This window comes from Physella acuta, unplaced genomic scaffold (assembly GCF_028476545.2).
Source record: "Physella acuta isolate Inbredline_101_S28 unplaced genomic scaffold, ASM2847654v3 ptg000851l, whole genome shotgun sequence".
Classification (NCBI taxonomy): Eukaryota; Metazoa; Mollusca; class Gastropoda; family Physidae; genus Physella; species Physella acuta.
In genome coordinates this window covers 94761-117676 of record NW_026732368.1, presented here as the reverse complement: position 1 = coordinate 117676, position 22916 = coordinate 94761, and the positions used below count along the sequence as shown (strand labels likewise).

At 46.2% G+C, this 22916-nt stretch overlaps 1 protein-coding gene across 9 annotated transcripts in view; it reads right to left on the bottom strand.

Moving 5' to 3' along the window:
* LOC131952088 (uncharacterized) overlaps positions 1-22916 on the bottom strand; it is a 55784-nt gene that overhangs the window by 27165 nt on the left and 5703 nt on the right. For 8 of the 9 annotated variants that reach the window (XR_009388499.1, XR_009388502.1, XR_009388500.1 and 5 more), the window contains exons 2-4: positions 20329-20532; positions 18400-18589; positions 12298-14540 (exon numbers count right to left, since the gene is read on the bottom strand). Coding sequence is in view for 4 of the 9 variants with exons in the window: in XM_059314593.1 (XP_059170576.1) it covers positions 12298-14540; positions 18400-18589; positions 20329-20476 (2581 nt within the window). In the remaining 5 variants the exon portion in view is untranslated. Of the gene's footprint in view, positions 1-12297; positions 14541-15805; positions 15845-18399; positions 18590-20328; positions 20533-22916 lie in introns of those variants that run through there. The other variant, XM_059314596.1, reaches the window with a different exon arrangement.

Sequence of the window (22916 nt, the reverse complement as noted above, 5' to 3'; positions counted from 1 at the left end):
CTCTGTAGGGTCGCCAGTGACGGGGTGATTCAGCAGACGTTTCACGTGGTACCCAGACGACCGCCAGATGCTGTACCTGTCTTTGTCTTGCAGGTGAGTGACACGCCTCAGTGCTCACCAAAAGAAAAAAAACATGTCATGCGTCCCTGGACTGTTTACACTTCCCACACACCCGATACGGAGGGAAAAAATTTCATTGTTTTAATTCACTTAAGGGGAGAGAAAAATTCCTTTTTATCTTTTTTTTTTAAAGATTTTTTTTCTCACATACAAAAACCGCTTGCGTCAGTTTTTTTTTTTTTTTTTATAATTTAAAATAAAAATCTTTCTCTACAGCTGGTATTGCAAGCCGACTTCTATGTGAGTTGAAGAGTAAAAAAAAAATACAGACACGCTGTGTTTCTGGTCTTTTATGGGTGTTACCAGATGACAACCAGCTGACATCCCGCGGGTTGTCGTGGGCCACTTGAGCTGTCTCCTGTTTCCCGCGCGCTGGCCGGCTGTTTATTTTGACCGGCCCAGCGTAGCGTCTGTATCCCGACGCCCCAGACACCCAGGCGAGATGCGACGCTCGGTTTGTAAGGAAAGTCGGTCTGGCGGAGTTACTTCCCGTGGGCGTTGGTTTAGCAAGGGAGATCACTTAATCCAAGAAATTTGTACAAAGAACGATAACTCAACAAATCTGCTGATAGTCTACAAATCCAACAGATATTGTCAGAACTTTTCATAGTTTACACTTTCATTGTCTATATCCAATCGAAATTGTTATGAATATTATTATTTTACACAATGTTAGTCTATATCAAATAGAACTTGTCAAAGCGTTTTATAATTTACTCTTTAATAGTAAGCAAACCCAATAGAAATTATTACAATTTTTTATATTTATCAGTATTAAAATTTTTACACTTTAATGCTGCAAATTGATTAAAGCTTTACATCTGAACTAGATGAAATAATAAGTAACAACACACGTTATAAACAGCACAGTGAGCACATCATTGTGACAATATTTGTCAACACATCCAAGGGAAATAACACATTCCTTCTGGATAGCTGAAATCACAACACTACATTACCACGTAGGACAACTAACGCAGCGTATCAGGGGACATCTAGATCTAGGTGGACAAGGGAGACAACATCAATACAAACCACTTGAAAATAAATAGAACCTAATGCATAATCGCATTAAAAAATCGAAACGGTGGCTAAACAATACATGTATAGAAATACATAGCATACACGATTTCTAACTAATAAATCATACATAAACATTCTTTCATAGGGGTTGGGGAACGCTGAAGGGGGAGTAATTCAGTAGCATATGATCTAGTATTATAATTCACTCCCTTTACTCTATTGTAACTTACAGCCAGAAATCGTTATTTAACCCATATCTGGGAACACATTTATCGCTCGATCGGTTACACGACTAAGCGCTAGATCGTTCTAATATCAATAACACGGTCGTACACGGGGAGGGGGGGGGGGGGGGTTAGACACATTGAACCAGCAAGCATCAACACGAATCTTATAGCAACTACAACTTTAGAATATCTCTAACGTCTACATTTACGTTTTACAACAATTGTTGTAAGTCGTCTACTTTTAAACTGATGTTTTTTTTTTAAATGATGAGAATAAAAAAGAAATTATTTAAAAAAAAATATAAGTTATAAGTCCAAGCACTTGAATCGTAACTCACTAAGTATTACATGTTTACAACACTTTTAGAAGAAAAAAAACAACAACAAAGAATTCACACGAGAACATGTGTAGCCTACACAAGATAATTCTATTTTTACACAGTGTAATCTGTTTAGTTAACTCGACACATAATATTTTTTTACCCCCCCCCCACCCCCAACAAACAGGGGCCAGCACCCAGCACAAACTCAAGCCCTCACGCACATGAACCGCTCACCACACCATCTCCTACACCTGCCTGTTTTAAAGGTGTAGGTAGGACTTAGCTTTTCAAAGTTTGATTTGTTTCACACGTTTTCATCTATCAGAGTTTTTACACATCTAGATGATAACTCACATTCCTACACAGATAAAATAGGGAAAGGGCTGAAATCCGGATTAAAATTTCATCCTTTTTGAAAATAAAGATATTTTGTCAACATTTTAAACATGAAAGTTAAGACACGAATCTATCAATATTTTCTAAGACCGGATATGACGCGTAGCTGACCGGAAATGACGCGATACTGACCGGAAATGACACGAGACTGACCGGAAATGACGCAATGCCTTTGTTAGTACTAAAGAAATTGCATACCAACATCTTAAACAATTGATTACAAATGCCACAAATTCACAGATTGTAAAAGAATACAACCAAACTAAAGGAAATCACACGCAATTCTCATTTAAATATTCACAGTATTAACACGAGATAAGACCAACACATCTGAATAAACTTGCCACAGCCATCACTATCTTATAGAAACATCAGCACCAGCTTAACACCAGAGTGGGCCAAACACCCAGCTAACACCAACACAAATCTCCCAGTCTGACCCATAGGTTTACCAACGCCTTACATAGCTGAGATACCACGGCGCCAGTTCCATACACGGCCCCCCTCATTACCATATATATTAATGATCAAGGTCGACTTAGGTTACCTGCCGTAGACTTAAATCAATACCTGGCACATGACGTCATACTGAAACTCCATGTCAAGCACATGCATTGTCAAAACCGGTCGACAAATTTTATTCCACTTTAAAAAAAAAAAAAAGAAGAATATTTTACCGTTAAGACTTCGGAACGTTACGAGACAAAGAAGTGTTAAAAAAATGTTTTCGTCAAATGTATTCTCAAGACATTCCTATGTCAGTTGCTTGTATGTAAAGCTACCAGTAGCTGGTATGTAAAGCTACCAGTTGCCTGTATGTAAAGCTACCAGTAGCTTGCATGTAAAGCTACCAGTAGCTTGCATTATAAAGCTACCAGTAGCTTGCATGTAAAGCTACCAGTAGCTTGCATGTAAAGCTTACAGTCTCTTGTATGTAAAGCTAACAGTAGCTGGTATGTAAAGCTACAAGTTGCTTGAAGGTAAAACTACCACTAACTTGTATGTAAATTTACCAGTTGCATGTATGTAAAGCTACCAGTAGCTTGCATGTAAAGCTACCACTAACATGTATTTAAAGCTACCAGTAGCTTGTATGTAAAGCTACCATGTAGCTTGTATGTAAAGCTACCATGTAGCTTGTATGTAAAGCTACCGATAGTTTGTACGTAAATATACCACAAGCTCGTATGTAAAGCAACCAGTAACTTCCATGTAAAGCAACCAGTTGCCTGTATGTAAAGCTACCAGTTTCCTGTATGTAAAGCTACCAGTAGCTTGTATGTAAAGCTACCACTAACTTGTATGTAAAGCTACCAGTAGCTTGTATGTAAAGCTACCACTAACTTGTATGTAAAGCTACCAGTACCTTGTATGTAAAGCTACCACTAACTTGTATGTAAAGCTACCAGTAGCTTGTATGTAAAGCTACCACTAACTTGTATGTAAAGCTACCAGTACCTTGTATGTAAAGCTACCACTAACTTGTATGTAAAGCTACCAGTACCTTGTATGTAAAGCTACCACTAACTTGTATGTAAAGCTACCAGTTAATTGTATGTAAAGCTACCAGTTAATTGTATGTAAAGCTACCAGTAGCTTGTATGTAAAGCTACCACTAACTTGTATGTAAAGCTACCAGTACCTTGTATGTAAAGCTACCAGTTGCTGGTATGTAAAGCAACCACTAACTGGTATGCTAGGCTACCAATTGCTTGTATGTTAATCTAGTCTACACGCCGATCGAATCAAGTCCTCGACATACGGGCCAAACAATAGAGAACCCTTTTTTATTATTGAGGAGTGTGGGTGGGGGTTTTCAGAGAATACAGCTTACACAGAGGAGCGAAGGGGGTCAGGCAATCATTGGGGGGGGGGGGGTCGCACACACAAGAGGTCAATGGGATATTGGAGGTCAATACACGGCGTATTCCGTGACGTACAGAAAAGCTATCTCAGCAGAGGTAAATATAGGGTCTAAGCCTAGTGGTAGGTGAATAAACAGTCAACAGGCAATGTTTATTACAAATATAGTTGAATACGATAGGCTGAGTTTCAGTCACTTTTACTATAGGAAACATTCACGCTACCCAAAGAAGAAAGTAGAAAACACCTCAGTCTTTGGGATAGGTGAAGTAGAGACCACAGCATTTGTGCAGGCATTGTGTAGTCAAGATAAAAAGCTAGATCAGGGGTCGGCAACCTGCGGCTCGCGAGCCGCATGCGGCTCTTTTGATATCAAGACGCGGCTCTCCAGCTCCTTGAACAAATACTAATAATCCTAATAAAAAAATAAAATATTTGAAATAAAAAAAATGTTAGTGGCTCTTTAAAACCAGGGAAATTTTGAAAATTGTAACTTTTGGCTCTTCCGCTTCAAAAAGTTGCCGACCCCTGAGCTAGATCATTAGGCGTGAACTGCAGCTGTTTATACGAAGCTGCTAACTGATGGTTCATCATTAGGGGTCGTCTCGTGCCGTTAGTCAACTCAAGGGGAGCGAGTACCATCCTGGACATTACACTGGCCATCTGGACATTTTCGTGGCCACTTGGACATTACACTGGCCATGTGGACATTGTTCTGGCCACTTGGACATTACACTGGCCATCTGGACATTGTCCTGGCCACTTGGACATTACACTGAACATGTAGACATTGTTCTGGCCACTTGGACATTACACTGGCCATCTGGACATTGTCCTGGCCACTTGGACATTACACTGGCCATCTGGACATGGTCGTGGCCACTTGGACATTACACTGGCCATCTGGACATTGCCCTGGCCACTCGGACATTACACTGGCCATCTGGACATTGTCCTGGCCACTTGGACATTACACTGGCCATCTGGACATTGTCGTGGCCACTTGGACATTACACTGGCCATCTGGACATTGTCCTGGCCACTCGGAAATTACACTGGCCACCTGGATATTATGCCAGCAATCTGACAATATGCTGGCCATTATACTGGCCACGCAGGAATGGTGCTGGTCAGTTGGACACTATGTTGTCCATCCTTGTATTTGGATGTTGGTGACTTCACCCCAACACTTGATGACCCTAACATAAAGAACCTCTATCACAACTATTGGCAAACTATATTTGTTAACACTATTACAACTTTAATTTAATTAAACACTAAAACTTTAAAACAACACAGTAAAACGATGTTTGAAAATATAACTCCAGCTATCGGCAGAAAAATCACATCGAGAAAAAAAAACAACAAACATTTGATAACACGTATCAACCTTACCGGTACGTAATTTTCAGATGTAAATATAAACCCAAATCAGCAAAGCACCGAAGCTTTCAGATAATACAGACATACTAAAACTACGAATTTACAATTCCAGAAAATGTCACAAAAGATAAATGCAAGTGTTTTTATAAAACGAGCGCTAGTCTTTAAATAAACACAGAGATCGTCGTACAATTTATAACCAAACGATCAGAGCCTGAAAACACAACATAAACAATGACAATCGGCGTCCTATATGTTTCGCCACTGACTTTTTACATTTCAAACGCAGAAAAACTAAAAGGAATAACAGAGTCACAATATCACAGGAGTATCCAACAAAAGTCTACAACAATGGCGTATCCAACATAATTTAGTAAAGAAGAGCTCGAAAGTCTACAGCAATGGCGTATCTCACAAGTGTTACTCTAGAGCGTATCTCACAAACTATAGAGCTCACTAGTCTACAACAATGGCCTATCCAACAAAATTTAGTAAAGAGCTCAAAAGTCTACAACAATGGCGTATCCAACAATATTGTGTACAGATCACAAGTCTACAACAATGGCGTATCCAACAAAATTTAGTATAAATCTCACGCTTCTACAACAACAACGTATCCAACAAACGTTACTCTAGAGCTCACAATGACTTATCCAACAATATTTAGCGGACACATAGAGAGGCCTACAACACGTGACCGGAAACAAACCATTTACAACAACACGGCAACTAGAATCCCCATAAATCTCCAGACATCAAACCTCCATGTTCACAACGAGGCTGTGTACAACAACCATAGCACATTGACCTTACCGTGACATAATGGCATACAGGCATACAACACTGGGGGGGGGGGGGGGAGGGGGGGATGGCAGGGGAGGGAAAAATCAACATTCAGGAGTAGGGGTAGAGTGGGAGATATTAACTTAACTTTCTTTCATTTCAGTCTCAAACAAAAACTCCCCCCCCCCCCCCACCAGGACCCCCCCAACACTTACAGTTCTGAAATATTTTTGTGATCAATCAGAAACCCGATATCGACTGAGATCGATCAAGTCAATAAAGTAGTGCCAAGGAGTTGATAGTATGGCTATATTTAGATCTTCACTCATATGACCTTAAGTTTGTTTATTTTTTAACCGTGGGGTCTAGAAATTTTGGAAATTACTATACCAAGTTATATGCTCTTTGGAACCTATTATACCAAGTTATATGATCTTTGGAACTTAGTATACCAAGTTATATGATCTTTGGAACTTACTACACCAAAGTTATACGATGTTTAAAAAGGGTTGTCATAATATTGGTTTACAATTAGATCACCGGAACCTTTCAAACTTTTGACATGTGTAAACATGGTCTCATTAGCGAAAGGAAGCAACGCTTACAGTGGTATTCCCGTAAAACATGATTTAAGAGAAACGTGTGTGGGTGTGTGTGTGGGGGGGGGGGGGGGGGGAAGATTATCCAGTAAGGATAAGCGAAATCTTTTAAATATATTGCTTTTCCGTCTAAAAAGTAATAATGCAATTTCAAGGGAAAGCGGTCGAGCTTAGATCGAGAAGTTGTGCTATAATTAACCAATGTAAACATAGTCACGTGACCTCAGCTGTAGCTTTAAGTCGAATATATGACGATTGTTATGTGTCATTTACACACATCAACAACAAAAAAAAAATAGTTCAACATGTCATTCATACCTTTGGCCGAATTTTAAAAACGGTCTGATAAATGTTATAGTACATAACATGTTGTTGTAGGCCACACTTTAAATTATAACTTTCAACAGCCCAATTTAAGTTAATCTCTTTTATTATCTCGTATATCTGATTCCAACGTCCTGGAAGCTACATGTTTTTACTTCACCAAAACGTATTTAATATGCAGTTTTTTTGGATCAACTCTACGCGTTCTACAAGAGAACATGAGCACCAGACCGATGCTACACTGTGGTGGTACCACTAGATGAGGTGTACTTTCATGCCATCTTTAAGTTGGAGATACCAGTTGGCACTTTTAAAATATTGGCAGAGTTCTGTGAACTGTGTGCAATCAGATGTATTTGATTTAACGATGTAGTAGGTTGAAATGGGTCTGGTGGGGGGGGGGGGGGGGGGGGGTATTTTTGCTAATGGAGAGGAGGTTACGTGTAGTGTGGGTAATGTTGTGCGAGTGGGTGGGTAGGTTGTGTTGAGTGGGTTATGTGTGGTTAGGGTGAGTTGGTGTGTTGCAGGTGTGGATGAATTGGTGAGGTGCAGGTGAGTTGGTGTGGGTGGGTTGGTGAGGTGTGGGTGGGTTGGTGTGGGTGGGTGGGTTGGTGTGGGTGGGTTGGTGTGGGTGGGTGGGTTGGTGTGGTTGGGTTGGTGTGGGTGGGTGGGTTGGTGTGGGTGGGTTGGTGTGGGTGGGTGGGTTGGTGTGGTTGGGTTGGTGTGGGTGGGTTGGTGTGGGTGGGTGGGTTGGTGTGGTGTGGGTGGGTTGGTGTGGTGTGGGTGGGTTGGTGTGGTGTGGGTGGGTTGGTGTGGTGTGGGTGGGTTGGTGTGGTGTGGGTGGGTTGGTGTGGTGTGGGTGGGTTGGTGTGGTGCAGGTGGGTTGGTGTGGTGTGGGTGGGTTGGTGTGGTGTGGGTGGGTTGGTGTGGTGTGGGTGGGTTGGTGTGGTGCAGGTGGGTTGGTGTGGTGTGGGTGGGTTGGTGTGGTGTGGGTGGGTTGGTGTGGTGCAGGTGGGTTGGTGTGGTGTGGGTGGGTTGGTGTGGTGCAGGTGGGTTGGTGTGGTGCAGGTGGGTTGGTGTGGTGCAGGTGGGTTGGTGTGGTGCAGGTGGGTTGGTGTGGTGTGGGTGGGTTGGTGTGGTGCAGGTGGGTTGGTGTGGTGTGGGTGGGTGTGGTGTGGTGTGGGTGGGTTGGTGTGGTGCAGGTGGGTTGGTGTGGTGCAGGTGGGTTGGTGTGGTGTGGGTGGGTTGGTGTGGTGTGGGTGGGTTGGTGTGGTGCAGGTGGGTTGGTGTGGTGTGGGTGGGTTGGTGTGGTGCAGGTGGGTTGGTGTGGTGCAGGTGGGTTGGTGTGGTGCAGGTGGGTTGGTGTGGTGTGGGTGGGTTGGTGTGGTGCAGGTGGGTTGGTGTGGTGTGGGTGGGTTGGTGTGGTGTGGGTTGGTGTGGTGCAGGTGGGTTGGTGTGGTGTGGGTGGGTTGGTGTGGTGTGGGTGGGTTGGTGTGGTGTGGGTGGGTTGGTGGGTCGGTGTGGTGTGAGTGGGTTGGTGTGGTGTAGGTGGGTTGGTGTTGTGTAGGTGGGCTGGTGTGGTGTGGGTGGGTGGGTTGGTGTGGGTGGGTGTGGTGTGGGTTGGTGTGGTGTGGGTGGGTGGGTTGGTGTGGTGCAGGTGGGTTGGTGTGGTGCAGGTGGGTTGGTGTGGTGTGGGTGGGTTGGTGTGGCGTGGGTGGATTGGTGTGGGTGGGTTGGTGTGGTGTGGGTGGGTTGGTGTGGTGTGGGTGGGTTGGTGTGGTGCAGGTGGGTTGGTGTGGTGTGGGTGGGTTGGTGTGGCGTGGGTGGATTGGTGTGGGTGGGTTGGTGTGGGTGGGTGTGGTGTGGGTTGGTGTGGTGTGGGTGGGTGGGTTGGTGTGGTGCAGGTGGGTTGGTGTGGTGCAGGTGGGTTGGTGTGGTGTGGGTGGGTTGGTGTGGCGTGGGTGGATTGGTGTGGTGTGGGTGGGTTGGTGTGGTGTGGGTGGGTTGGTGTGGTGTGGGTGGGTTGGTGTGGTGCAGGTGGGTTGGTGTGGTGTGGGTGGGTTGGTGTGGCGTGGGTGGATTGGTGTGGGTGGGTTGGTGTGGGTGGGTGTGGTGTGGGTTGGTGTGGTGTGGGTGGGTGGGTTGGTGTGGTGCAGGTGGGTTGGTGTGGGTGGGTGTGGTGTGGGTTGGTGTGGTGTGGGTGGGTTGGTGTGGCGTGGGTGGATTGGTGTGGGTGGGTTGGTGTGGGTGGGTGTGGTGTGGGTTGGTGTGGTGTGGGTGGGTGGGTTGGTGTGGTGCAGGTGGGTTGGTGTGGTGCAGGTGGGTTGGTGTGGTGTGGGTGGGTTGGTGTGGCGTGGGTGGATTGGTGTGGTGTGGGTGGGTTGGTGTGGCTGGGTTGGTGTGGTGTGGGTGGGTAGGTTGGTGTGGCTGGGTTGGTGTGGTGTGGGTGGGTTGGTGTGGTGTGGGTGGGTTGGTGTGGTGTGGTGTGGGTTGGTGTGGTGTGGGTGGGTTGGTGTGGCGTGGGTGGATTGGTGTGGGTGGGTTGGTGTGGGTGGGTGTGGTGTGGGTTGGTGTGGTGTGGGTGGGTGGGTTGGTGTGGTGCAGGTGGGTTGGTGTGGTGCAGGTGGGTTGGTGTGGTGTGGGTGGGTTGGTGTGGCGTGGGTGGATTGGTGTGGGTGGGTTGGTGTGGTGTGGGTGGGTTGGTGGGTCGGTGTGGTGTGAGTGGGTTGGTGTGGTGTAGGTGGGTTGGTGTTGTGTAGGTGGGCTGGTGTGGTGTGGGTGGGTGGGTTGGTGTAGTGTGGGTTGGTGTAGTGTGGGTGGGTTGTTGTGGTGTGGGTGTAGTGAGTGGGTTGGTATGGCGTGGTTGGGTGCAGTGTAGTGTGTGTGTGTTGGTGTAATTAGGATGTGTGGGTGTAGTGTGGGTGGGTTGTGTGTGTGGGTGTGTTGGTGTGGTTAGGATGTGTGGGTGTAGTATGGGTGGGTTGGTGTGGTTGGATGTAGTGTGTGAGACAAATACACCAATAAACAAAATCTCTGTCGACCGCCCTATTAAACACTACTTGGCTTTTGGAAAAGAGAAAAAATCAGGACACTCGTGATGAAAAGCTAACTTCATTTTATCAATACATGTATAGTAACTTATCAGAAACGGTTCTTAAAATAACATACAATGACCACAATATGGTTCAAAATTTTCCTTCTTTTTACATTTTATGAAAAAAAAAGTGCTATTTTAAATAGATGTAAAATACGATTACGCATTTTTCCTTTAACAAAAGACTAAATTTGTTCGAAAAATATCTTCTTACTTTATCAAAGATATTTTTTGAACCGCTGTGCTGATATCGATTTTATTGTTTAGCAACAGAGCCCGATAGAGCGTCCGTAGCAACGGCAAATGGCGCGCTACGGTCTAATGGGGTCAAGCTATTGAATGCTGAAACACAGGATTCGGTTGCTGTTTTTGCATAACCGAACTGGGGCGGGGAAAACAAAAGATATCACAACACGAATCCTATGCGCCGGGGATTTCACGTCTCGAGAAACAGGGGAAGTGACTCGTAAAGATAATAAATAGAGTTGCCGGCTCGAGTTATCAGAACTTATAGGTATGGCACAGCTAGTTTTGTATTCCAATATTATACTGCGTGACAGTGTGATAGGCTAGCCTTTTATGGGCTGTACAGTTACAACGATGGATTAAAAAAAATGGTGCCATACTCCAGAGGCGTAGCGAGGGGGGGGGGGGGGCGGGACATATGTCCCCGGGCGCCGACCTTAGGGGGGGCGCCAAATCGAAAGTTTGAGGGGGGGGGTGCAAATGAAAAGTTCGAGGGGGGGTGCAAATCGAAAGTTTGAGGGGGGGGGGGGGGTGCAAATGAAAAGTTCGAAGGGGGGGGGGTGCAAATCGAAAGTTCGGGGGGGGGGGGTGCAAATCGAAAATTTGCTCCCGAGGGGGGCGCCAAATTGAAAGTATGTCCCCGGGCGCCGGGAAGGGTCGCTACGCCTCTGCCATACTCAAATATTTTTTAAAACGTGAAGAAACTATTTGTTTAGATGTAAGAAATTGAAAGCACGACAATTTATAGATAGCATCTGCCCATTATGAACATACAATCTCGAAACACAATTAATTAAGTACATAAAAATCATTTAGAATAGTACGTTTTAAAATGCACTGTAAATAAGGAGAAAAAAACTAATCTGCTTTCTTTAATAAAAGCGTGGTCGCCAAAATGTGTAAGATTTTATGAGCTATCAATGCTTTAATTAAAGAAAAAAAAATTGTTTTATTTTCAGGGTTTTTATATGTTTGTTATACCTTCCACATTTGAGTAATTCGATCGATTTGAAGTTGACACCACTTTATCTAAAACTTAAAATAGTTAAAATAGTAGCTTGAAACCTCTAAAAAAAGCGTTCTGCCCCTTCTTACTCCGTTACAAAATCACTCAGCCGTGAAAAAAAATAGCTCACCATCGTCGGACTATGGATAGAACTGTAATGACTAATCTTAATCTAATATCTAATTAGATTTATAAAAAAATGATATTCTTGCATTGTCATCGAAGACACTTATATCTGGGAAGTTTGAGTGAAATCGGTGGGTTAAAATTGAGTAACAAGGTTAGCCACAATCCCACTAACAGACATTGTTAACTAAATAAAAGCTTATAATAAACACCAAAATATTTCTTTGCTGTTTTTTTTTTTACTTGACCTTGTCTGGTTCTACAGATGATTGGTTTTGTAAAAAATATTTTAATTGTGCTTTTTCTGGTTAACGTACCGTACCACATAACATGGGATCCCCACAAACACTAACCCCAGCGGTGATCCCTTTTTATTTATTTCTCGGGATCACTTAATAGCTGTATACTTTTACCACTCAACCGCAACCCAACAATCAATTGATGTTAAAACTTACATGTTACATTTAAACGAGTAAGCCCTGAACTTTACAGGGATATGAAGGGATAGTGTGGTCAGCACTTAGCCCATCTGACTTTATTTTCCCCAACGTTAGTTAGGTACTCATCAGAGCTGGGTAGACTCAACACTTTGCCCAGCTGCCTTTGTTTTTAGCCAGGTACTCATCAGAGCTGGGTGGAACCAGGTACTGCCAACAAACTTGAATCCGAGATCCGAACTCAATAATTTCAGCGTAGCGGTCGTGCGCACTTCTTCCCCGACCACGCGTCCCACTGGGCTAATAGAAGCACCACAACATTCAATTCTAAACCCTACTCTACTTACTGTTGGCGTGCAGCCTCAGCCTCTTCATCAGCGCCGTGGAGACCACCGTGGGGGCCGGCGATCTGGCGGTGACCTTCCTCTCCTCAAGGTCATCGCAGGCCAGCAGGAAGTCGTCCAGCTGCTTCATCTCCTCGCTGTCCATCAGACGAGTCGACTTCTGCAGGCACCACGGCGACATGAACTGCTCCGACACGACGTTCACTGACTCCGCCGCCTCCTCCTCCTCGTCCTCCTCCGACTCTGTTTCTGACTCCGAGTCGGAGTCTTCCTCGTCGATGCTGGTGTCCCGATGCGCACGCGCGCGAGCCCTGTAGTCCAACCCCCGGGGGAAGGAGTGAGCACCGGGGTGTCCGACGCTGACCTCGCTGATCTGATCAACAGAGAACGCCCTTTCACTCTCGCACCGCGCACCTTTTTTATAAGCAACTTTAGACCGGATACCGTATTTCTCCCCGGCTCCTCTTAACTTCCAAGGATTCTCTTTCACTGGGCACTCTTCCACCACCGCCTCGACCTTCTCCTGCTGATTTTCATTCGCGGCTCCCGAAAAATCCCCGCTGGGGTCTTTATAACACGACCGGATGTTCAAACCCCCAGTGGAAAGATCAGAGTCAGATTGGGGTCGGGGGTTGAGCCCCAGGGTGGAGGTCTCGCTGTCCTCCTCGTGTCGGGAACACCGCGACTTGTCAAACAACATTTTTTGATACTCCACAGAGGTCATGGCGGCCGGCCCCGTCTCATTGTCGCCCGTGTTGATCATATCCTTGACCACCCCGGAACTCGGCAACACCGGGAGGTTCTCGCTCTGGAGCAGCTTCCTCATCACGTGATGCTTGGTCATCTGGACTTTCTTCTTCAGGGTCAGTAGCGGCGGGAGGCTGCTTTTGCTCTTGATGTCCGGCACGATGCTCAGAAGCTCGTGGTCGCCGATCCTGAACGTCTGCTCCTCGATATCCTGGTCGGATAGACACAGCTCCCGGCTGCTGTTGTTGTTGACGTTGTCGTCGTGCCCCGCCCAGTCCGCGACGTCCCACAGCTCCGGGTAGACGGGCAGGAAGTTGATGAAGAGGATCTTGTGGACCCGGATGTTGACAGTGGCCTGCTGGTGCTGGGATAGAACTTGGTGTAAGACAAAATCAAGACGGCGGTAAAACTGGATCGCTTCGTTTGTTTCCTCCGTTACTTGATTCACGCCTGTTCTAACCACACAACTATTCTGTACCCCGGCCCCCAGCACTGCTATCTCAGTTAACTCAAGTTTGTTGTTTTGTACAGACTCGAGAACATTTTCATCTGTGATTGTCTCTAAGCATTCCTGCAACATACTCAAGTCTTGGTTAATATTTTTCACTAAAATGATATCGCTGTTCTGATTGGTCAGATTGTCAATTTTAACATGCTCGTTACTGCTCAAGTTTTCTGATTGGTTACTGGTGGACTTCCGGTTATTTTGAAACGGGACGAGTTGCCTCTCCTGGTATTGACCCTGTGCTTGGTTCAAATCTTTCTGGATTTTCTTCTCGGCTTTATCAGAAGACATCCAGCAGCTTGAACCTGGCGCACACGAATTGCAACCTTTCTCGGGTTGTTGACAACCAGGCGGACAACCCTGATGCCAACCAGAGGGACACAAGTGGCAGTCAACCTCAGACAGCACCTGAATAAACCGCTCCACTCTGGCGGAGCTCGCCAGCTCACCTCTCACAAACGACAACATTGCTGTCGCTTTTTTAGCATCCTCCGCGTCGAAAGTTCCCAGTCTCTGCTTCTGTTTGAAATATTTAAACAACCGGTACAAGTTCTTGAACTTTCCATTCTGCTTCGTCGATGGGGTTAACTGCAGAGACCGGATATAATTATGATTAACATCCGGGTCTATACTTTCTCCTCTCTCGTTATCGCAGCTTGCCCTGGTCTCTAAGTTAACCTGGGTGACCACATTGGAATTTTCATCCGGAGTCTCGAGATTTTCTTTGGCGGTGAGGTCAGGTAGAGAGGATACTATCAAAGATGACCGCTGCCCGTTCTTGGCCGTTTCTTCGATGACGTCAGGAGTGGCCAGATCAGACTCGTCGTCTGCTGGCTGATCACACTGGCTGTCTGGGTGGTCACGCTGACTCTCAAGAGTCGAGTTGTCCTGACTCTCCAGAGTCGAGTTGTCCTGACTCTCGCCGTCCATGTTGAAGATGGATTTCTTGGACGGGCTGTAGCGGGAGACAACCCACGAGTGTTCCGGGCAGTGACTGCAAGTCATGAAACATCAGTTGGTCAATCAGAAGTCATAAAACATCAGAAGGTCAAACAGAAGTCATATAATGTCAGTAGGTCAGTCAGAAGTCATATAATGTCAGTAGGTCAGTCAGAAGTCATATAATGTCAGTAGGTCAGTCAGAAGTCATATAATGTCAGTAGGTCAATCAGAAGTCATTTAATGTCAGTAGGTCAGTCAGAAGTCATATAATGTCAGTAGGTCAATCAGAAGTCATATAATGTCAGTAGGTCAATCAGAAGTTATGAAATATTAGTAGGTCAATGAGAAGTCATGTAATCAGTACGTCAATCAGAAGCCATGAAATATCAGTTGGTCAATTAGAAGTCATAAAACATGAATCCATAAAACAAGATATGTCAATTAATTCACAGAAGTCACAAAGCATAAGTCACTAAGTAAAGTCATCAGAAGTAGGTCATCCAAAAGACATTTAACAGGAGAATATCAATCAGAAGTCATAAAATATGAATAGGTCATTTACAAAATCATAAAACATGTACAGGCCAATCAATGTTCATAAAATATGTATAGGTCAATTAACACAATTATTTATCGAATGACACCTGGGGGCGACACTATTGATCAAAATGTTGCGTTGCACAAACTTTTGACAGGTGTACCAACCTATGACAGAGCCCCATCAACCAAGATGTACCAACCTATGACAGAGCCCCATCAACCAAGATGTACCAACCTATGACAGAGCCCCATCAACCAAGATGTACCAACCTATGACAGAGCCCCATCAACCAAGATGTACCAACCTATGACAGAGCCCCATCAACCAAGATGTACCAACCTATGACAGAGCCCTATCAACCAAGATGTACCAACCTATGACAGAGCCCCATCAACCAAGATGTACCAACCTATGACAGAGCCCCATCAACCAGGCGTCTATAGACTTGACGATGTACCAACCTATGACATAGCCCCATCAACCAAGATGTACCAACCTATGACAGAGCCCCATCAACCAAGATGTACCAACCTATGACAGAGCCCAATCAACCAAGATGTACCAACCTATGACAGAGCCCCATCAACCAAGATGTACCAACCTATGACAGAGCCCCATCAGCCAAGATGTACCAACCTATGACAGAGCCCTATCAACCAAGATGTACCAACCTATGACAGAGCCCCATCAACCAAGATGTACCAACCTATGACAGAGCCCCATCAACCAAGATGTACCAACCTATGACAGAGCCCCATCAACCAAGATGTACCAACCTATGACAGAGCCCCATCAACCAGGCGTCTATAGACTTGAAGATGTACCAACCTATGACAGAGCCCCATCAACCAAGATGTACCAACCTATGACAGAGCCCTATCAACCAAGATGTACCAACCTATGACAGAGCCCCATCAACCAAGATGTACCAACCTATGACAGAGCCCCATCAACCAAGATGTACCAACCTATGACAGAGCCCCATCAACCAAGATGTACCAACCTATGACAGAGCCCCATCAACCAAGATGTACCAACCTATGACAGAGCCCCATCAACCAGGCGTCTATAGACTTGAAGATGTACCAACCTATGACAGAGCCCCATCAACCAAGATGTACCAACCTATGACAGAGCCCCATCAACCAAGATGTACCAACCTATGACAGAGCCCCATCAACCAAGATGTACCAACCTATGACAGAGCCCCATCAACCAAGATGTACCAACCTATGACAGAGCCCTATCAACCAAGATGTACCAACCTATGACAGAGCCCCATCAACCAAGATGTACCAACCTATGACAGAGCCCCATCAACCAGGTGTCTATAGACTTGACGATGTACCAACCTATGACATAGCCCCATCAACCAAGATGTACCAACCTATGACAGAGCCCCATCAACCAAGATGTACCAACCTATGACAGAGCCCAATCAACCAAGATGTACCAACCTATGACAGAGCCCCATCAACCAAGATGTACCAACCTATGACAGAGCCCCATCAACCAAGATGTACCAACCTATGACAGAGCCCTATCAACCAAGATGTACCAACCTATGACAGAGCCCCATCAACCAAGATGTACCAACCTATGACAGAGCCCCATCAACCAAGATGTACCAACCTATGACAGAGCCCCATCAACCAAGATGTACCAACCTATGACAGAGCCCCATCAACCAGGCGTCTATAGACTTGAAGATGTACCAACCTATGACAGAGCCCCATCAACCAAGATGTACCAACCTATGACAGAGCCCTATCAACCAAGATGTACCAACCTATGACAGAGCCCCATCAACCAAGATGTACCAACCTATGACAGAGCCCCATCAACCAAGATGTACCAACCTATGACAGAGCCCCATCAACCAAGATGTACCAACCTATGACAGAGCCCCATCAACCAAGATGTACCAACCTATGACAGAGCCCCATCAACCAGGCGTCTATAGACTTGAAGATGTACCAACCTATGACAGAGCCCCATCAACCAAGATGTACCAACATATGACAGAGCCCCATCAACCAAGATGTACAAACCTATGACAGAGCCCCATCAACCAAGATGTACCAACCTATGACAGAGCCCCATCAACCAGGCGTCTATAGACTTGAAGATGTACCAACCTATGACAGAGCCCCATCAGCCAGGCGTCTATAGACTTGAAGATGTACCAACCTATGACAGAGCCCCATCAACCAAGATGTACCAACCTATGACAGAGCCCCATCAACCAGGCGTCTATAGACTTGAAGATGTACCAACCTATGACAGAGCCCCTTCAGCCAGGCGTCTATAGACTTGAAGATGTACCAACCTATGACAGAGCCCCATCAACCAAGATGTACCAACCTATGACAGAGCCCCATCAACCAGGCGTCTATAGACTTGAAGATGTACCAACCTATGACAGAGCCCCATCAACCAGGGGTCTATAGACTTGAAGATGTACCAACCTATGACAGAGCCCCATCAACCAAGATGTACCAACCTATGACAGAGCCCCATCAACCAGGCGTCTATAGACTTGAAGATGTACCAACCTATGACAGAGCCCCATCAACCAGGGGTCTATAGACTTGAAGATGTACCAACCTATGACAGAGCCCCATCAACCAGGGGTCTATAGACTTGAAGATGTACCAACCTATGACAGAGCCCCATCAACCAGGGGTCTATAGACTTGAAGATGTACCAACCTATGACAGAGCCCCATCAACCAGGGGTCTATAGACTTGAAGATGTACCAACCTATGACAGAGCCCCATCAACCAGGGGTCTATAGACTTGAAGATGTACCAACCTATGACAGAGCCCCATCAACCAGGGGTCTATAGACTTGAAGATGTACCAACCTATGACAGAGCCCCATCAACCAGGGGTCTATAGACTTGAAGATGTACCAACCTATGACAGAGCCCCATCAACCAAGATGTACCAACCTATGACAGAGCCCCATCAACAAGGCGTCTATAGACTTGAAGATGTACCAACCTATGACAGAGCCCCATCAACCAGGCGTCTATAGACTTGAAGATGTACCAACCTATGACAGAGCCCCATCAACCAGGCGTCTATAGACTTGAAGATGTACCAACCTATGACAGAGCCCCATCAACCAGGCGTCTATAGACTTGAAGATGTACCAACCTATGACAGAGCCCCATCAACCAGGCGTCTATAGACTTGAAGATGTACCAACCTATGACAGAGCCCCATCAACCAGACGTCTATGGACTTGAAGATGTACCAACCTATGACAGAGCCCCATCAACCAGGCGTCTATAGACTTGAAGATGTACCAACCTATGACAGAGCCCCATCAACCAGGCGTCTATAGACTTGAAGATGAACCAACCTATGACAGAGCCCCATCAACCAGGCGTCTATAGACTTGAAGATGTACGTCTCGCTGTGGAAACTTCTCGGCGTGAACCTGTACGAGTCGAAGATGCCGACCTTGCCCGTGTTCCAGCGCGAGCCGATCGTCTGCTCACCCTGACCCAGCCAGATCTCCACGTGCAGCATGTCGTGCTTCTGACGTTTACCTGACATGGACATTTTTAATACACGGTGACTGTCTTTCACGTTTGTCAATAGTCTACACATTATGTTATGTCGTCCTTTTGTCCATATTGGCTGTTTGCCCATGTCGGCCTTTTGTCCATAGACGGCATGTTGTCCATGTCGGCCTGTGGTTTATGTCGGCTTTATACCCACGTCGGCCTATAGTCAGGATCCCTTTATACGGGGTAACGTTCTTAAAGTTTGTCCTATACAGGCTACATTAGCTACGATCAAGTACTTTCACTAATATCTACTCATACTCAAGCTTAACATATAACACCTCTCCAGATCCATCTTCTACCAGTAACACAACTTAAATCAAAGCCACAACTCTAAGGAGTCTAACCCATAACAACAAAAACATGTTACCCACCCATCCCGCTCTAGGTCATAGAACGCACTTTTAGACACACCCCCCCAAAAAAAAAATTAAAAAAAAAATCCGATCTAATACCCCTTCACATCCACCACCCAAAATGGCAAATCTGCACTTAAGTTAGAGCTAAACTTCTATACACTTTAACCCGGCTACTGAAAGCATGTATACCACCCCAATACCCTCACCCCCTGGGACTTACTTTTGAGGTTGTTGTAGCACTCTGCCATGAAAGCATGTATACCACCCCATACCCCCCACCCGGGACTTACTTCTGGGGTTGTTGTAGCACCCTGCCATGAAAGCATGTATAACACCCCCACCCCCCGGGACTTACTTCTGGGGTTGTTGTAGCACCCTGCCCCACCTCGGGACTTACCTCTGGGGTTGTTGTAGCACCCTGCCCCACCCCCGGGACTTACTTCTGGGGTTGTTGTAGCACCCTGCCCCACCCCCCGGGACTTACTTCTGGGGTTGTTGTAGCACCCCACCCCCCGGGACTTACTTCTGGGGTTGTTGTAGCACCCCACCCCCGGGACTTACTTCTGGGGTTGTTGTAGCACCCTGCCCCACCCCCCGGGACTTACTTCTGGGGTTGTTGTAGCACCCTGCCCCACCCCCCGGGACTTACTTCTGGGGTTGTTGTAGCACCCCACCCCCCGGGACTTACTTCTGGGGTTGTTGTAGCACCCCACCCCCCGGGACTTACTTCTGGGGTTGTTGTAGCACCCCACCCCCCGGGACTTACTTCTGGGGTTGTTGTAGCACCCTGCCCCACCCCCCGGGACTTACTTCTGGGGTTGTTGTAGCACCCTGCCCCACCCCCCGGGACTTACTTCTGGGGTTGTTGTAGCACCCCACCCCCGGGACTTACTTCTGGGGTTGTTGTAGCACCCCACCCCCCGGGACTTACTTCTGGGGTTGTTGTAGCACCCCACCCCCCGGGACTTACTTCTGGGGTTGTTGTAGCACCCCACCCCCCGGGACTTACTTCTGGGGTTGTTGTAGCACCCCACCCCCCGGGACTTACTTCTGGGGTTGTTGTAGCACCCCACCCCCGGGACTTACTTCTGGGGTTGTTGTAGCACCCCACCCCCCGGGACTTACTTCTGGGGTTGTTGTAGCACCCCACCCCCCGGGACTTACTTCTGGGGTTGTTGTAGCACCCCACCCCCCGGGACTTACTTCTGGGGTTGTTGTAGCACCCCACCCCCGGGACTTACTTCTGGGGTTGTTGTAGCACCCTGCCCCACCCCCCGGGACTTACTTCTGGGGTTGTTGTAGCACCCCACCCCCGGGACTTACTTCTGGGGTTGTTGTAGCACCCCACCCCCCGGGACTTACTTCTGGGGTTATTGTAGCACCCTGCCATGAAGACCAGGTCCCCGGGCTGCATCTCCCCCTGGGTCAGGCTGACCGGGAGAGTGTCGTACATGTAGCACTGGTTCCAGGGTCCCAGACGAAAGCCAAGGTCATCCTGAAGGTCACGCATCACTTGCCGGACCAGGCCACAACAGTCCAGGAACTTGGGGGAGCTGTACTCGGGGGCTGGGGGTGGGGAGGGGTGTACAAGAGTAAAGGTAAATATGGAGACTTCAACTGTATAAAAGAGTTGCATGCCCTTAGTTTAGTTTATTAATCCTTTAGTGATTTGTGTAGCATTACGTTATCACTGTGTGATGTGTGACGTGTTACTTTTATCATCGTGTGTATACTGCTTGCGCAATATATTTACTATTGTAAATGATGTATAGGGCATTATATGTAGTATTGTATGTGATGTGTGGGTATTATATTATTATTGTGTATGCTGTATGGGTCAGAGGCCAACCAAAAAAACGTGGGCCATCTTCCGCTCAGGAGCATGTTGATACTGGGGCTTATTTCATTTACGTGGCCAATTGATACGTGGCCCATCTTCAGATCAGGAGGAAGTTGATACCTTGTCCAATATCATTGAAGTGGCCAATTGATATGTTGGCCGTCTTCAGATCAGAGAATAGTTGATACGCACGCCATTTTTAGGTCAAGGGCCAGCTGATATGCGGGCCATTTCTAGATCAAGGGCAAGCTGATACCTGGGCCATCTTCAGATCAGAGGCCAGGTGCCCCGGGGCATTGATAGCGCCACGCCCTGTCATTAGCCCGGGGGTGTGTGTCATACAGGTAATGGATTGGCCCAGGCTCAATGCCAACGGCACGTGCCTTGGGCAGGCGCATGGGTAAGGGGGTGGGTAGGTGGGGGGGGAGGGGTAAGGAGTGGGTGGGGTGAGGGGTAAAGGGGTGGGTGTACCAAAATTAAAAAGGAAAAAAGCGATGGAAGGGGCGACCGGAGTATACTAATAAAAAGGATAAAGGGAGATGACTATACATTTGGGGGAGGTAACTATGCTAACGTTCGGTAGGGGAAGTAACAAAAGAAGTATTTGGTGGTAGGTGTAGTAACCCGTGCTAAATCATATCGCGGCATAGGGGAGATAATAGTAAAATTATTAGGGGTAGGGGAGGATAACTCGAGTAGGGTTCAAAGTGATTCAGACAATATCCGGTTTTTGAAGTGGTTTATTGCTCGGACGACCCCCCACCTCCCTACCACCCACCCCCCGTCACTATTCGGTTGGTTGCTATCGTGGTCAGGATTAAAACAACACACATCTCAAACTTGTCAATTCCATGTCAAAAAAAAATTTGACACTTCCATTGTACGCCAGCTTTCCGCAATTAACAATAGCAGCGGTCCCTTTGTCCACCCGACTCCGTCCATTTTCCGTTTTCATTTCCAACTTTCATTTTTTTTTCTCTTTCCAAACTTGATTTTTTATTTTTCCAGCCGCTAGTCTGTTATTAGGGCTATTCGTTAAATTTCCGGAACACAGGAGTATAAACAGTTATTCCCCCTGTGGTAGTCACGAATACATAGTATCTCTAATGAAGGGGAATGCCCGATTAACGACGTGTTTATTTGGCGCACCGCGCGTTGCTCGCAGGCAGTGATATGAAATAGCAGTTTAAAAACAATCTGCTTCACTCTCGCCCGCATGGTTTTAGCAGCTTAAAATAATGAGACTTTTTTTTTGTAATTTTTATTGGTGCAAGCTGACGAGGACAGAGAAATTGAAACATTAGTAAGATGGAGAGTTTAATTAATTTTCTAGTATCCACCCCGCCCCCCCCCCCGTACCGTGTGGCGCATTAGTGTCTGTTATAGGGGTGAGTACCCCATATGTTGGTGCTCTGTTTTCTAATAGCTACACCAAGATTATAGCCAAACTGCTATAGTCACAGGTGACCCTGCTTATTTTCTTTAAGGTCGCCTTTTAAAATCAACCCGTCATTAGGGGTCATCCATTTATGACGTCCACAAAAAATTCGGATTTTAGACCCCTCTCTGTGTCCACTTCCGACGCCCCCCCCCCCTCCCATCCCATGTGTACGTCACAAAAATTTAGTAGATCTCGCAAAACTTGCTACCAATTTACTATTTCAACAACGTATTTTTTTTTACCCATTATCTGATTATACGGCTTTAATATTTTCAAAAATGTTTGTTATTAGGCCTACATATCTAAAGTAGAATCTAGAGGTCTCTTTATGTATCACGAGCATAGTCGTCTAAATTTCACTTTTTACAAGCAGGAGTTTTATATTTGTTTTAAAATATTTGTACTTTGACATTAAGTTCTACAAGTTCTACAAGTTGACCCGACCCTCCCCCCATTCCACACGCGTCCAAAAAAGTATATTTTCTCGGACCCCCCTTCTCCCCCTTCGTGTGGACCTCATAAATGGATGGCCCCTTACTGGTCACCTATAACAAATACCCTACTCTTGTACTACTTAGTACATCACTTATTGTTCAGGTGTATTACTGGTAACATGAGACAAGCCATCTGAAAAAAAACTATAATAAAAAATTAATTAGGCATCCAATT